At 50.8% G+C, this 16,169-nt stretch overlaps 5 protein-coding genes across 5 annotated transcripts; 3 read left to right on the forward strand and 2 right to left on the reverse strand.

Moving 5' to 3' along the window:
* Positions 1-1,903: 1,903 nt before the first annotated feature.
* On the forward strand, positions 1,904-7,365 carry MAA_02585 (LteA; the record flags this gene model as incomplete). The annotated part of the gene is made up of 2 exons (XM_007820583.1): positions 1,904-2,163; positions 2,316-7,365. The coding sequence occupies 2 exons, from the start codon at positions 1,904-1,906 to the stop codon at positions 7,363-7,365; spliced, it is 5,310 nt and encodes a 1,769-aa protein (XP_007818774.1).
* A 1,556-nt stretch (positions 7,366-8,921) lies between these two features.
* Positions 8,922-9,982, reverse strand: MAA_02586 (Ribosomal protein S2, eukaryotic/archaeal; the record flags this gene model as incomplete). The annotated part of the gene is made up of 3 exons (XM_007820584.1): positions 8,922-9,145; positions 9,233-9,681; positions 9,813-9,982. 3 exons carry the CDS (start codon positions 9,980-9,982, stop codon positions 8,922-8,924), a joined length of 843 nt encoding a protein of 280 aa, XP_007818775.1.
* A 374-nt stretch (positions 9,983-10,356) lies between these two features.
* MAA_02587 (ribosomal protein S15 precursor-like protein) lies at positions 10,357-11,394 on the forward strand (the record flags this gene model as incomplete). Its single annotated transcript, XM_007820585.2, has 2 exons — positions 10,357-10,402; positions 10,481-11,394. The coding sequence occupies 2 exons, from the start codon at positions 10,357-10,359 to the stop codon at positions 11,392-11,394; spliced, it is 960 nt and encodes a 319-aa protein (XP_007818776.2).
* Positions 11,395-11,606: 212 nt separating this feature from the next.
* Positions 11,607-12,850, reverse strand: MAA_02588 (vacuolar ATP synthase subunit d; the record flags this gene model as incomplete). The annotated part of the gene is made up of 3 exons (XM_007820586.1): positions 11,607-11,690; positions 11,749-12,635; positions 12,706-12,850. The coding sequence occupies 3 exons, from the start codon at positions 12,848-12,850 to the stop codon at positions 11,607-11,609; spliced, it is 1,116 nt and encodes a 371-aa protein (XP_007818777.1).
* A 497-nt stretch (positions 12,851-13,347) lies between these two features.
* Positions 13,348-15,307, forward strand: MAA_02589 (nucleolar protein NOP58-like protein; the record flags this gene model as incomplete). The annotated part of the gene is made up of 3 exons (XM_007820587.1): positions 13,348-13,382; positions 13,459-13,548; positions 13,615-15,307. 3 exons carry the CDS (start codon positions 13,348-13,350, stop codon positions 15,305-15,307), a joined length of 1,818 nt encoding a protein of 605 aa, XP_007818778.1.
* Between the last annotated feature and the right edge of the window lie 862 nt (positions 15,308-16,169).

Below are 16,169 nucleotides of genomic sequence, written 5' to 3' on the forward strand. Positions count from 1 at the left end.
GGTACTCCGGGGTCCGAACATTTCAAAAGATCGACATGGCTCCCCTCCTCCCCTCGAATCGAGAGCCAGGGAATTAGCGACAAAGACTGAGCCTCAACCTGACCCCCGACCGCAAGGTTGGCAAACCCGGACGAGATATGGGGTTTGCAGCCAAGCTGGAACTCGTGGTGAAGGGTTTCTTTTGTCGTCCAAAGCCACAAACATTTGTACACATCCTCGGTCTTGAAAGGAAAGTATTTGGTTGGCTAGATGGAACAAACAGTTATGAGTGGGTGTACGGAAGTAGGGCCTAGATCTTCAACCATAGATCAGACACCATAGGCAAATTGGATTTGATCCCGGGGCATTTGCATGCCGAAGTGGCTGGCTCGATGCTCTTTGTTTAAGCTGTTGTGATTTCGTTGCATTGAGTGGCTGGACGCTCCCTTGGCTCCCCTCAACTTTGAACCTGGTTAGGGTTTCGACTGTTAGCGGCGCGGCCCATCGATGGCGCTCGCCGTGACCCACCAATTATTCGGTACTTCAATGCTCGGTTGTTGAACTGTTCTGTTCCCGATGGGCTCTCGGAGACGCCCTGCGAAATGCACCAGATGTCACTCGACGTTACACGGCCCCCTTGTAAGTTGCCCGAATGGGAGAACGTTAGCTTGAGTACGGAGTACTTAAGTACGCAACTAGCAGGACGAAAGACTGGCCCGTCAAGGGATAGGTTAGCCTTTGAGGGGTCTCGTACGGAGTACGAAGTACTGATGTGGTCATTGTCATTTATTGGATGTGCAGGGACTGGGTTCGGCCTGCTACTTGGATGGAACGGGCCAGACCAGTTTGCCAGTTCAAGCCAGTTGCTGCTCAAGTGATGATGGGCAAACAGACCATTCGCCCAACGTCCAAGGCTGGTTTACCAAGGATGATGACCAAAGGCAAGGGTGATGACCAAGGCACTGGCGCGGCCCGGAGTGTATGTACAGTTGTAGGCTGGAGAGCGGAGGGCGGGGGGCGGAGAGCACACTGTAGTACGGAGTACGGAGTAGGACTACACATATTACGCGGAGTCCATGTACATGTACATACATGTACATTGGTCAATTGGTGTTTCGACCAACAACACTGTCAGAGCACAAAGCACAACTTACTCCGTAGCAGCACTTGAGAGCACAGACTTCGAGAGAGTCAACAGTGCATCCCTGTTGCGGGTTATGCAAGTTGCACAAACCGCGCAGCCTCTCTTTGGCCCTTGTCCCCCATCCCCTGCTCGCATCTCTCATTGATGCCCACCCATTTGAGCCTGGCACCTTGTGCACTTCCCCATCAGCCCAGCCAGCTCCGCAAGACGCGAGGCGAGGCGAGGCTCAAGAAACAAACCAAGACTGCACGACTCATCCCGCTTCTGACGTTTGTCGACTACCAGCTTCTTCTCCCTCAATCCCGCGCCGGCAACTTCATGCGCCGGGCTCTATGACTCAACCCTGCTAACCCGTTACCGCCGAACAAGGCGACACTTGATTTCTCGTCAGCATTTGCCATCCATGACGCAATCCTGAGTCTGGGCTGCGGGTTGCTGCATGGCTTGTCGAATTCAAGGTACGTTGACCGCCGCCATCTTCTCCAATGGCGATAGTAGCTCTCCCGAGACGCGGTGCTTTTGTGGCAACACGCGACTGAATCTTCCATCTGTTTGGCCTCATGCTGATATTTCTTTGATCACAGTGTCGACAGGCACGACCTCCCAGCCTCGCCTAACAGACGTTTGTCAATGGACGCTGCAGACCCTTTGGCCCTAACCAGGCCGTCAAAACCGGGCTTATCGACTTCGAAAAGCCTCCGACGGACTCATTCGCGAGCACAAACGTCACCAAAGCCCTTGGCTGGAAATAATGCAACGGCGAGTCTGGTATCACCTCAAATGGCATCATCTTCTGCAAAAGAAACCTCAAGTCTACAACCTACGGCGAGGAAGTGGACTGCCAGAGCCATTACCCGGGGAGGTTCGACGGCCTCAAAGCCACTGGTTCCGTTCTCGGAACGCCGATCTCAGGAAGAAAAAAAGCAGACAGAGGCTGAAACTGACAGGTGGGATATTGCACCAGACGGTGGTTCAGCTGGTCGTGAGGGACGTCAGTTTACAGTAGCCAATGTGGGGAACAATGGAAGGATATATCTAAGGTAGGTTTGATGTTATGTGTCCTTCTCTGTCGATTAGAGTTGGGGGGAGGATGTATTAAAGGGGGGCGGGGAGCGCCTCAGCAACGGGGTCCCAAATATTTCCGCATCTGGTTGTAACGGTTCATGATGGAATGCTAACTTGCGGACCTCAGGCCTAGCGTACGACCTGCTCACTTACGGTACCCTCAACCAAACTTTACCTTTCCCATTACGCCACCAAGCACGGCTGTAGTGGATAGCTGGAATCCAGCCGAGAAGACAAGCCAAGACGACAATAAGAAAGGGGATGATAGTGAAAGTAACTTTCAAACGACGCAATGGACCCCAACGACGAGTGCAACACCACTTGCTGGTGACAGACAAATCTTGGCAGACACCGAGACTCCCAGTCGACCTAGACGACACAAGCGATCCATGTCGGATAGCACAGTACACGAAGCGAGCACCAGCAAGGATCAGGAATCCCATGCATTCAAAATATCCATCTCCAAGTTAGGCGATCGCGACGAGCATCGACCCCGGACCATGGACGACCTCGACGCAATGACTGGAACTCCGATGCTCAACGTCAACATACCCTCTTGGCGCCTTGGAACACCCCGCTTCAGTATTAGAGGCACTCCAATGATTCGAAGCTCTTCCTATGCGCCGACTGAAGACTTACATTCCAGCTCCACGTCAGATCTCAAATCTTCACCCCGAATTCCCACCGTGCCTATTCAAGCAAATCCAACAAGAAAACCTAGTCCCTTAGCAGTTCCCGAGCATTGTTCCCCGCTTGTGGCTCAACGCGGAGTTGCTGGTTTGCCATCGCCACGTCTCTCACGTCCGATGAGGTCAACATACGTTTCAACACACTTGGTCATTCAACCAGCCATGTTTACTGATTTGACTTTGAAACCAGCCTGCAACGATCGAAGCATTGTCCGATACTCCCCTGCAGGGGCCGTAACAGCAGCAACACCACTTCGCCTTGTCGCCGAAATAACGTCCCCTTGTTTCTTGGACTATGAACTTATCTCCGACTTCTTCCTCACTTTCAGATCATTTCTCGAAGCGACTGACCTTCTTCGAATGCTGGTTGCCCGCTTAAGATGGGCGCTGGATCGTGATGACGAGATTGGTATGATTGTCCGTGTTCGGACATTTGTCGCTCTTCGACACTGGATATTGAATTATTTCGTGGACGACTTCCTTGCCGAATACGGCCTACGCGTGACGTTTTGCAATTTATTGAACGATTTTGTGGACGAGCTTTGTCAAGACATTGTCTCCAGTAGAGTCCAGTTAAAGATTCTCACGGAGCTCAAGAAATGTTGGCGCAGAGTTTGTGCGCAATACTGGGATGCTGTCGAATTCGATGATCTGCTTGGTCCAGAGGTAGCCATTACGCCTGGCGGCATTGCTGGTAGTCGAGATCCCAACCTCGATCCATCGGCGTTGGAGACACAGATAATAGCGCAACAACAGACACGACCACCTCATACTGTACAGCCTCTACAAACCTCTCCTAATCTTAATGCCGCCTCTTTGCCCGGTGAGATCCCCAAGGCAATGCAAGTTGGGGACTTCGTGGTGCTAGACAATCGACCCGGGACTCCCGACAATCACAACGGGAATCCCGTGCACTTGGAATACGGCCCCAACTCGCCGCACAGTCTGGCCAGTATGGATATTGTATCATGCTCGTTCCCTAGCAAAAACATGCGAGCTCTCAATCCGAATACCACTCAGTTGATGGCTGCGCACCCGGTACCTTCATCATCAGTGGGCATTGCCTCTGGACCGATAGCAACTACACCAAAGGCGCTGGTTGGAAAGCGAGTTCGTCCGACCCAGACACACAAACGTAATAACAGCCTTTCAGATTCATTGCGGGATCATAACTCTGATAAGGCATCCTCTACCGATCAAGAGGCTTACACAACTGCGCCATCTGGTGGGAGTCTTGTTCGTGGTAACTTGCTCCCCCCTGGCCATGCCTTCGTTGACGTCGAATCTCACCACCGCTGCGGCCACGCTCACCGACAGACAACCATAGTCCAACAAAAAAGCCACAATTTCTCCAAAGAAAGGGTATCAGGTGGTGCCATGTCTGGTCATGGCATGCGCAAACTTCTTCGCGGCGTCCGCAAGGCCTTAAAAACCAAAGGTCAAGGCCTTTATTCTGGCCAAGCCAACTTGACGGACATTCCTTCGGTTGGTCCTCGAGGTGCGACAACAAACCGACTACCTGGAACAGCCGTGGTTCCCCAACAGCTCACCCGACACAATGGCTCCCGACCCCCTGTCCGGATTGATCTTTTAGGAGCAGAGGTCGCTGAAGATTTCAAAAAGGCTATCCGTGAGGAGGAGGCGGCGTTGGCTGCAGCCGCCGACAGTGAACAGCCCAGTGACGTGTCGTTGCACCCGCCAAATTCTGCGCCCTTGCTATCAACATATTCTAACTATTCAGCCGCTCACATGGACTCTTCAGCACTCGACGCCTTAGCATTAAATCAGAAGCAAAGGCCAGTTAGTGACATGGGAATAACGGTTGGAAGCAAGTCTATTGTAATCGTGGATGATACCGTTCCTTTCGAAATGCCCTCGATTCATGGAGTCTTTGGAAGCGAAAATCAATCGATTGATACTTTCGCTGATTCCTTTATTCGTCATGGTACCGACCCGACTCCTCCGAATACACCACCAGAACAACCCCAAGTGGGCGGAACACCTCGACGGTCGTCATGCCTTCTCAATCAAGACGTCGGAAGACAACCTTTTGTAGAGGACGATATCTTGCCTCCGTTCATTCCAGACCTCACCACATTAGAAGGCAGCCTGAGTACAAGAGTTTCGGAAGACCTGGCTCGACCACCACTGGCAGTGAAACGCCAAAGCAGACAACACCCTCCCTTGAGTGGAGGCGCAGTTCGCCTTCATAGACGAACTCGGTCATCAAAAACGCACCAATCTCTCAATTCGATATTGCATCGCCGGGTCACTTCTTTTGGCAGCGCGTCCATTCCGCCCACCATTCAGAGTTCTGATGCCACCACAGCCTCAGGCGAATTAGACAGCATCCATCAATCTCAAGCTTCTATGCCCGCACCACTTCGTGTTCTCCGGCGACGGCCAGGGGGGGATTTGAAAGCCGCTACAAAGGTGGGCGATCTTGACCGGTCCACAGTAAGACGGTCGCAGTCCGTGGGTTCTTTGGCAACTTTCAGCGAGTCTATTTGCAGCTCGTATATGCTAAGCACCCGCCCCAACTCTGCTGGCAAATCCGATCAATCAAAAGGGCAGGAAACTTCGGGCCGTACAGAAGTCTTTTCACTTGGACAGCTCACTGAGAAGCCTCAAAAGCGGGACCTATCACTTTTCAGCACGCATTCTTCCAAGCCTATCATGCGACCATCATTCGAAGCTGAGGCTCAAAAGCTGGCACAAATCCCAGATGAAGAAGATGACGGCATCGAATCGGCGCTACTGAAACTGGAAGGGAAGTTTCCTAAACGAGCTCTCAAACTTTCGATTGTTGGCCAAAGTCCGGATGCCATCAGAAACGAAACGAAGGGAAAGAGACAGCAAGAAGATGTTACCAATGGCAACGATCCAGATCTTAATACAGAAAATGCGAACGAGGCGAAGAGGCTGCACAATATCGAGCCGTACTCGATGTATCAGCTCACAAAACAACCTGAGCATTTGCAGGCGGTTCCGCTGGAGCAGCAGTCTGAGAAAGCTGATCGCGCAGTCAGAGTGTTGAGTTCCTTCCTTTCTGTTTCTGAAGCTTCACAAGATTCCTACTGCTCGATACCGCTTCTGGAGCGAGAGCTCGGTGATGAAATAAGTAAAATATCTCCCCGGAGTTGGACTGAAAGATCCATTCTTCGAGGCTCGGACGATGAAGACTCAGGATCTGAACAAGAGCAAGTCAATGACCCTAACGACGCCACGCATTCGTCGTTTGACCTTGTAGAAAAGACTCAAAGTATTGAGAGAATAAAGCCTGGAGAAACAGTGCCCTGTATCACATCGGGAATGGAAGACGAGTCTTTTTTGCGAGATGATAGCGCAAATAATACAGACCTGTCTTCAGAACTGTCTGAGGATGAGCTTCGTGCTCGGGATACCAAGGGACACGCCAGCCCTCTTTTAGATCACGGCCTTCCTTCACATCCTCTGGCACAAGATCCTATCGACCAGAGGCCGAAAACATCTTCGGGGCCGATATCTCCAACCCAGGCCTTATCAATGGCCCCAAAGTCTTATGATGCTACTCGCACTTTCAACACATGGCCTAGAAAGCCACTACCCCCAACACCTGAACTGACGCCGATTGTGAGTTGTCCTGACAGTCCACGATCCACGAACGAGATGGCTCGCGGCAATGTGTTATTTGACTCTGCCAAACCTGGGACGTCGGCCAGCCCCAAGTTTTCTGTCCATTTGCCATTCATTCTGGCCTTCGACTCCGACACCTTGGCCCAACAGTTTACTTTGATCGAGAAGGATGCTTTGAATGAAATTGATTGGAAAGAGCTGATTGACATGGACTGGAAGAACTCTGCTAGCAGCCATTCTCGGTCATGGGTTGACTTCCTGAGAAATACGGATGCACAAGGCGTCGAGGTTGTGATTGCACGATTCAATATAATGGTCAAATGGGCCATCTCAGAGATTGTTCTCACCCAGCATGCCGAGGAGAGAGCTAGATGCATCATCAAGCTAATTCACATTGCGGCCCATTGCCGACGGTACCGCAATTTTGCGACTCTTGCCCAGCTTACGATTGCCCTGTCTAGCAACGAGATATCTCGCATGTCCAAGACGTGGGATCTTGTGCCAGAAAATGACTTAAAGACGCTCAGTGATCTTGAGTTTCTAGTTACTCCTAGCAGAAACTTTCATAACATTCGGCAAGAGATGGAAATGGGTTCAGATTCTGGCTGCATTCCATTTGTCGGCATTTATACACACGACTTGCTTTACAATGCACAGAAGCCGTCTGAGATTGCAAGTTCGCCATCAACCGCACCTCTGGTCAACTTTGAGCGGTGCCGCATTGCAGCCTCTGTTGTAAAGACACTCCTCCGTCTCTTGGAAGCCAGCACTCGATACACATTCCAGCCGATTGAGGGCGTAACAGAGCGATGCCTTTGGATTGGGGCGCTTAGTGATGACGACATCCGAAAGCATTCTCAAAGCCTTCGGTAGATTGATTTTTCATCCATGGCTTGCTATATATTCTGTTTGTAACAGAAACGGACAACTTCTCAAGTACGATCAAGCTAGCATTGTGGTACTCCACCGATTTGCGATGCGTAATGAAGATAATTCCGATTCTTGCATAGCACGACACCTGGTACATGAGCTTGATATTCCCTAATGCTATTTTCTTTCCTCAATACCCTCGTTTTTTCTTTCCTCGAAATGTACCCTTAAGCTCACGGCCTATCTAGCGCATGTTTTTTTTTGCATCCCATACCCGGAACAGGAAACATTTCATTTCTATTGATATCCAACGGCCAAACGGAATTTTCAATTGGCCTTATACACATAGTGGCCAAGGCGTCCTCGCGTTCGTTTTTATGCATTTCTTTCCACTTTACTCAGACAGCGATACTTTTGCTTTTCTCTCTTTCTCTCTTCTCTTTCTCTCTCTCTCTCTCTTTCTTTCTTTCTTTTTTGGCCATACAACGCTTAAAGTGTTCTATTGTGACCATACTGAAGCGAGGCGTTTTCTTTTGCTATATACCTCTTTGTCACTTTCCGGGATGGATAAAGAAGGATTGAACACATTGCAGTGGGATCGACGGTGGAAGAGGATAGCAGCGAATGATAGGATTAGGAATCTCGGGAAAGGAAAGGAAGGGCGTAATATACCCATTACAGCACATGAGAGTGCCCTAGATAGATGGCAGTGAATGCACAGTACCACCCCAGAATGGGCGGTTGTCAAGGTATTGTACGCTCATGAAATTTTATGCTGAGTGTGCAAAGAGCCATGGTGATCGAGGAATATGTCGAGAACACATGACATACAGGCCTTGCGCATGGTCGTTTATGATTATGTCCTTTTGATAGGATATGGGCTACCTTGTCTCCTGTCAAGAAAGTCCAGTCCAACTGTAGAGCTATAAGACGTCACCTCCAGCATTCATCCCTCGTTGAACCCGAAAAATACCGCTGAGCCCAGTCATTCGAGAGACCAGATTTACATTCTAACCCGAACCATCGCAAGTAGGGCAAGAAAGCGTCACGGCAACGTAGAGCGGTGGGAGTGGTTTGGTGATATTTTTTTTTAAAATCTTATGCGCCTCAGGAGACGAGCTAATAGCCAGCTTCACGCAATCGAAAATGTGTCTAGGAAACAAAGGCGGGATAACGGTCAAGTCCATCCCTTTTGGCCGCACAGGGCTTTCCCTCTCTCCCGATAAAATTACTCTTCACAAACAACCACCCCACATCCCAGTCGTCTCATTCGGAGCATGGTTTGAAATCACACAGAAATGGAACCAGGCAGGACGACAAAAAAAAAAGAGTGGACAAAGTGAAGAATAGGAAAACAGGGGAGAGTATCTTTCCCTCATAAGTGCCAACCAAGTCGACCAAAGAGTCCAAGACAACCAAGAAATTTATTAAGTTCTTGCTTAAGCCTGGGAACGCCTCCGATGACCCCGTTACTTTTTAACCATGTAGTCTTCATTGTTGTTTTACCATTCGGTTCCGACGTCGTTCGATCCGATGCCCTCGGCAGAGGCCTCAGGGGCCTACCACTGAGACTGCTCCTTGGGGGGCTCGGCCCATTCGCCGGTGCCAGAGGCAGCCCAGTCGCCGCCCTCAGCGCCATCCCAGGTTCCGGTGAAGGCAGGGGCGGAGGCTTCCCACTCACCACCAGCGGCGGGGGCAGCGGTCTCGACAGCGGCAGGGGCCTCCTCCTCGGCGGGCTTCTCCTCCTCGGCCTTCTCCTCGGCCTCGGTATCAGGATCGCGGTCTGGGATCGCAGGTTAGCAAGACGGAACAATATACAACGGTGTACGAAGGAGCTCGAGCGTGGCGAGGAACACAAAAAAAAACATACAGAAGTACAGATCGGGCATAACATCCCAAGGAGTCTCGCGGTTGTAGATGGTCCCACGGAGGCGGAGGACCTCACGGGCAAGCAACCACCAGATGGTACCGATGGCGTGGCGACCCTTGTTGTTGGTCGGGATGGCAACGTCGACGTACTCAGTGAGGGAGTCGGTGTCGCAGAGGGCAATCACGGGAATGTTGACGTAGGAAGCCTCCTTGATAGCCTGGGCGTCGGTGCGGGGATCGGTGACGATAATCAGGCGGGGCTCCTTGAAGGAACGGGTGATGTAGTTGGTGAAGGAACCGGGGGTGAAGCGACCGGCGATGGAAGAAGCACCGGTGTGAGCGGCGAACTTGAGGACGGCACGCTGACCATAGGGACGGGCAGAGATGACGCAGATGTCGGCAGGGTTCTCGACGGCGACGATGATACGCGCAGCAAGGACGATCTTCTCCCTGGAAAACGAATGTTAGTATTGCCATATTCAACTTTACGAGAGTAGCTTTGCAAGTCGAAACGCGCAAATTTGCGCTACAAAAATTACTTGGACATTCAATATTCGCCCAAATTGTCCAAGTGAACTTACCAGGTCTTGCCAATGTTGATAATGTTGACACCATCAGCACGAGTCTTCCAGAGGTATGGCTCCATGTGCACCTGGAGGTTCTTGCTGCCAACATGGCATTGAGCAGCCAGGAGCATCTCAATGTCCTGAGTGGTGGCGTTGAGCACCGACGGCAGGTTGTTGGGGGCCATCTTGTCTGATTCTCTTCCTTTGGAGGCTGGACGTGGGAAGCGGGTGGGAAGAAAAGGTCGGAGGTTTCGTGACGGATCGTAGAGGTCGCAAAAAAGTTCGCGATTATCCTCACGAATTTGCGAAAGTGTGTGTGGGTAGCAGCCCTGAGGGCGCTAGAGCCAAATTAGACTAGCCCTCTTCATGTGGATAGTCAATCACGTGCATTTCACGCTAGTCTCTGTTGGGAACTTTGTTGGACTCTGGGTCCTCCTGTATGCCGTAGTGCTGAGGGACAAGGGAAATTTTGAGTATCTGACCTGAAGTCGAAGCAGTTGCAGGTGACTCGCCTTGCTGGACTTTTTCAGATCGTCCCTGCGAGAAGCCTCAAATAACCATGCCGCCCAGATTAGAGGTGCTGCAGCGCCTAGGCACTTTCAACCGTAAGAGCATTGATTTTCGCTGTTCATCCTCATCAAATTGGATGCCAATGGTGGTCACTAACATTTGCATGGCAACAGTGTGTCTTCGACCGACTACTCGAGCAGCAACCCCCAACTTCCTGCCCGTCATTCAAACAGCCAATCTGTCACAAAGAGAGAAGAAACGCAAGGCAAAGCAGGATCCATACAAGTGGGCACAGGCGCAGCAACGGAAAAACGCAAACCTCAAGCGTCGCGAGGAACTCCAGAAGCAACGGGACGAAGCATGGGGTAATCCCGTGTTGGGGAAGACAACTCCATTTCTTGAGTCCCTTGATACCGCTGGCCAAGTCGCATTCAGTGAAGTGCCCCGGGATGCCAGCGGTAATCCTCTCCAGACGCCCCATGAGCTGCCGACGACACCGGGTCTGAGAAACCACTTCCTTACCGATGCCGAATTGGAAGAAGCGACGAAACACGCCTTCACACTCAGCAAACCTATGGCGGCAATTGTTGGCGATCAACTAAGCGACGCGGCCTCAAATGAGGCCAATATCGAGAAACATAAGCAGGACCATGCCAAGGCAGTGGAAGCTTTGAGGCGGATCACGTCCTTGCGCAATGGTAGCGCCAAGGACCGCTTCCACGCAAATGTTCGCCGCCTGGTTGACGAGTTTGGTCGCCATAAGACAGATAAGTTCTTGAAGCCAAAGCCGCAATCTATTTCGCCAAATACCACACCCATGCCGGATCGTGCAGGTCCCGACACTGGCAGCTCCGAGGTGCAGATTGCCATTCTCACAGCAAAGATTCGAACTCTGTCCAAGGCTCTTGAGATAAACAGGGGGTATAAGGATGTTCATAATAAGCGAAATTTGAGGCTGTTGGTTCACCGCAGACAGAAACTGGTGGCATATATGGAGAGAAAAGAACGGGGAAGCGAGAGATGGACACACATGATTGAGAAGTTGGGCCTCACGCCCGCTACCTGGAAGGGCCAGATTAGCTTGTAAGAAAGGCTGTAGACTATACTCCTATTTGTACAATATTAAAAAAGTCACATGAATGGATAATTGGCTTGTCCACATTTGACTTAGTCGGCCTCCCCCAATGTTGCGCCAAATGTTATAAAAACAGACCGTTCTACCTTGCAATTATGAGCTAGTGCGGTCAATATACTACAAGCCATGCTAGGAAAAGTCAAACAAAAGAAACTAAGGGTTTATCAAAACACGCTAATAAAGTTGCCAATGCGATCCTTCTGGTTTTGAGCTATACACTCGGCGATCCATGTAATATTTCGGATTTCCTGTCTATCGTTAGCACCTCTTCCTCAATTTAAACTGAAATTTCGCATTGTGACTGACCTGTTCTCGAAGTCGGACCCACGCATAGACAATGGCATAAGTGAACTGCCTGGTGAAAGCACTCTTTGAGATTTCCATTTCTTTCTGATAGAACATGTCCTCTAATGTCTTGCCGTCAGCAGAGCCGCCACCCATATTACCAGGTCCAGATGATCCGCCGAGGGAGGCAGCCTCAAGGAACGTCTTGTAGTCATGAACGCCGTCGACAGACAGGCGAACACCCTCGGGATCATCTGCACGAGAGAGCATCAGAGTGCCCTCTGGGTACAGCTTCCCAAAATTGGGGTAAAGTTTCTTGCGGTCTGCCTTGGACAGCTCAGTGCCAAATGAGTTAAGGGTAATGTTGATGGCTCTTCGGTCGGCCTCAAACTCCAGGATCTCCGACATGACCTCTGCTGTTGGCGTGCCAGCCATGTCAGGATGTGAGTTGACAAAGTGGTAGAAGTCCTCAAGGTAGTTCTTGTATAAAGTGTTTCGGACAATCTCAATGTTGAGCTCGTCAAGGTCTTGGTGGCTCAAGCTACCCTTGAAGTAGGCCGCAAGAGGCGTCTCGATTAAAACACTGTTATACAGTTCCTCGATATTCGTGGCAACACAAAGAACGGGCATGGTCTCAAACCATCCCAATGGGTGACATCTGTCCAACAACTCGCGGGTGTCTCGCTCGTGAAGAGTACCAGTAATGAGAAGAGCAACATTATCAATCATGTAGCCGTAGGTGAGGTAGTCCATGAACTTTGCTAGTGAGCCAACAGCATTGGCTCGGACGTATCGAAATTCAGAGACGAGTTTGTCGGTTGTCTTTGCGGCAAGGCTGGATGTTGACGGGTTGGGCGGCAGGGAGGCGAGAAAGTCACCATAGGCAGGTCCAAGTTGAAGCTTGAGGTCTGCCCTGGAGTTAGCGCGCCAAGAATGCACAACAATAGAGATGCAATGCAATAAGAATCATCATCATACCATCGATAGTTTCGCACTGGGTCAGATTGTTGTAGGCCGTGCCAGTGAGAAGGCCATTGCGGTAGCCTCGGACGATGCCTTCGACATAGCTGTCATGGTCAGCGGTGCATACAGATTGCCCGCCAGATGAAGCGAACCCACCCATTATTGACATTGAAGAACAAACCCTCCATCTTGCCTGACGTCTCTTGACTCTAATTATCGAGTTGCGAGGCAAAGGGAAAAAACAGCCGTGGATTAGGATGCGCACAAGTGGATGTGACTGTCGTTACGAAGAGTAGTGCCGGTACCACGTCTGCCTGCTCTGATGCTTCTCTGAAGCACTACTATGCAAGTACGGCCTGTCGTAGCCTTTGTCGCCAGCCTGCGCCACCAAAGCCAACAACCACCACGTGAGTTTGTTCAATGGTAGGCTCGGCCGGACTTATAGAAGCGCCGGAATCCGGCTGATCCCTCCCACTACCCACTTGTGTGCAGAACCAAAGCCAAAAATTTTGAGTGGAGACTGGAGCTCTTCTTGTCTGAAAAATTTCCATCACATTTTATCTTGCGTGCGCACATCGACCGCAATTGCGCTTTGTAGGAGAGCAGGATCCCAATCGAGCCGAGCAAGCTCGTTAGAGGCAATATTATTTATTCACAATGTCTCTCTTCGTTCTTGCCGAGACGCCGGCAGGGTGAGTTTTTGCCAACGCTACTTCACTGCCTGGGTACTTTGTTAAGTTTGAGTTCCAATGGCTAACACAAATGTAGCTATGGCCTGTTCAAGGCTTCGGACAAGAAAATGTTCAAGAATGAGGACCTTGCCGCCGAACTCGGACGCCCCGAGAAACTGGTCGAAATGTGAGAACGAACCCTTGGCTGCACATAAAGCCTTCGCGATGGTGTACTAACATGGGGTTGTTCCAGGCTTAAGCTGAAAAAGTTTGTCAAGTTCGACAGCGCTGCCATGGCCCTCGAAGAAGCCGCCTCTCTGAAGGAAGGCAAGGTCCCACAGCTCCTCACGACTCTTTTGGAAGATCTCAAGAGCGAGAAGAAGGCCTCGCTCGCCGTCGCCGACATAAAGCTGGGAACCGCTATTTCCAACTTGCCCCAATTCAACATCACACCTGTTGCTGGATCCGAAACCATGGATTGCTTCCGAGGAATTCGTGAGCACCTCTCGTCTCTTATTCCTGGATTGGAACAAGAAATTGTCGATCGCATGTCCCTCGGTCTCTCCCACTCGATGTCCCGCCATAAACTCAAGTTTTCCGCCGACAAGGTCGACTCAATGATCATTCAGGCGATCAAGCTGATCGATGACATGGACAAGGAGCTCAATGTCTACGCTATGCGAACCAAGGAATGGTACGGTTGGCACTTTCCTGAGATGGCCAAGATTCTCAACGACAACCTGGCCTACGCTCGTGTTATTCTCACCGTTGGTATGCGAACCAACATTGCCGACAGTGATCTGTCTGAGATCCTGCCTGAGGAAGTCGAGGTCGCCATCAAGGCCGCCGCTGAAATCAGCATGGGTACCGAAATCATGGAGGAAGACTTGGACAACATCAAGCTTTTGGCCGAGCAGGTTATTCGCTACTCCGAGTACCGTACCCAGCTTTCCTCTTACTTGGAGACCCGCATGCGTGCTATTGCCCCCAACTTGACTGCCCTTGTTGGCTACCTTGTCGGTGCCAGACTCATCGCTCATGCCGGATCCCTCATGAGCCTAGCCAAGGCCCCCGGTTCCACTATCCAGATATTGGGTGCTGAGAAGGCTCTCTTCCGAGCTCTTAAGACCAAGCACGATACCCCCAAGTATGGTCTGATCTACCATTCTTCCCTCATCGGACAGGCCACTGGTCGCAACAAGGGCAAGATAGCCCGTATGCTATCTGCAAAGGCTGCTCTCGGCCTGCGTGTCGACGCCCTTGGCGGTGACGATGACGAGGAAGATGAGGAAGAGCGAGCCATCCTCGGTCTCAGCAATCGTATCAAGTTGGAGAACCGCCTCCGAAAGCTCGAGGGCAAGCCCCCTCTGCCCAAGGGCGCCAACGTCGCCCCGTCTGGTGAGATTGTCGGGGCTGGCGTATTCACCCTCAAGGAGACTCGACGATACAACACCGATGCCGATGGTGTTAGTGAGGAAGTCAATGGTGATACTTCGTCTAAGAAGGAAAAGAAGTCCAAGGACAAGAAGAAGCCAAAGATCGAGGCCGTGGAGGAAGACTCAGACGACGAGATGAAGGATGCTGAGGATGATGAGAGCGATAACGATGCCACCACCCCTGCCAAGAAGGTCACCAAGCTATCAAGCGAAGAGTATGAGCGCCTTGCAGAAGCCGCCGGTCTCTCTGTCAAGAAATTCAAGCGAAAGTATGAGCGCGGCGACGTCCAGCTCAGTGCTGACGGCACGCCCAAGGTCTTCAGCAAGAAAGAACTCAAGAAGCTCCGCAAGGCCGAGGCCGCCAGCCAATCCACACCCTCAAAGTCCGCCACTGAACCCTCTCCTGAAAAGAAGAAAAAGAGAAAGCACGACGAAGAAGAGGAACAAGTCGAGCCGACCAAAAAGGACAAGAAGCAGAAGAAGAAGAAGCGCCACTCCGACGCCGAATAGAAGACGGCTCAGAGAAAAATGGTGACTTTAAAAATGCGGGTGTGGGGTGAAGGGAAGGGGACCACAAAAAGACAAAACGTATCACAACAGGGCCTGCAATAGTCTGCGATTTGTAGATGTATGATTGATACCTGAGACTTTAAATGGCGGCCGGGGGTTGGTTTTTGATGACGGAGAAGCATTCTTCTGGCCTCGAACTTCTTGTGCCGACTAGGGCGCCGGCGTTTTTGGGAAAGGGTTGAATTTGAATGGCATTTGGCGCGAAAGGCTTTCTTCTTGTTTTTGCTCTACTTTGTAATCTGTTGAAAGTTTTTTGTCATTTAGGCCTGGCTATCGTCTAATCTTGTCGATCACCCGAGGTCATGGGTGAGCGAAAGGAAACTTGTTTAGTAGACCGCAATGGCATTATTCAACAAATTCTGCGTCCTCACTTTATCAAACGTGAGTAAACTGAATGCTTTCGTTACATGCCAGGCATGCAACGAAAGGCAAAGAGAGATTTTTTAAAATAGCGCTATTGTTATCCATTACGAGTTAATCTTCTACAAAAATATACAAACTGCTTCCTCCGGTTCCTAAGCGAGCGATTAGGGGTATCCGTCGCAAGATCCTGAGTAAGACTCTTCCCAGCACCGATCCATACATGTCTTCTTCTACCCATCTCCCCCCAGGGTATCAAACGACGGGGTATCATCATCAATCTTCGTGAATCCTGCCTTGATCAAAGCCGAGAGGTAAGCCTACATTAACTTTACCAGTCACCTCTGTACCATCAACCTTCATTCATTCGGTCCAAAAAAAAGCGGGGAAAGAAAAGCAAGAGCAACAAAGTAGAAATAGGTGGCTCTAAGGAGTTGGGTCG

This window comes from Metarhizium robertsii, assembly GCF_000187425.2.
Source record: "Metarhizium robertsii ARSEF 23 chromosome Unknown MAA_Scf_4, whole genome shotgun sequence".
Classification (NCBI taxonomy): Eukaryota; Fungi; Ascomycota; class Sordariomycetes; order Hypocreales; family Clavicipitaceae; genus Metarhizium; species Metarhizium robertsii.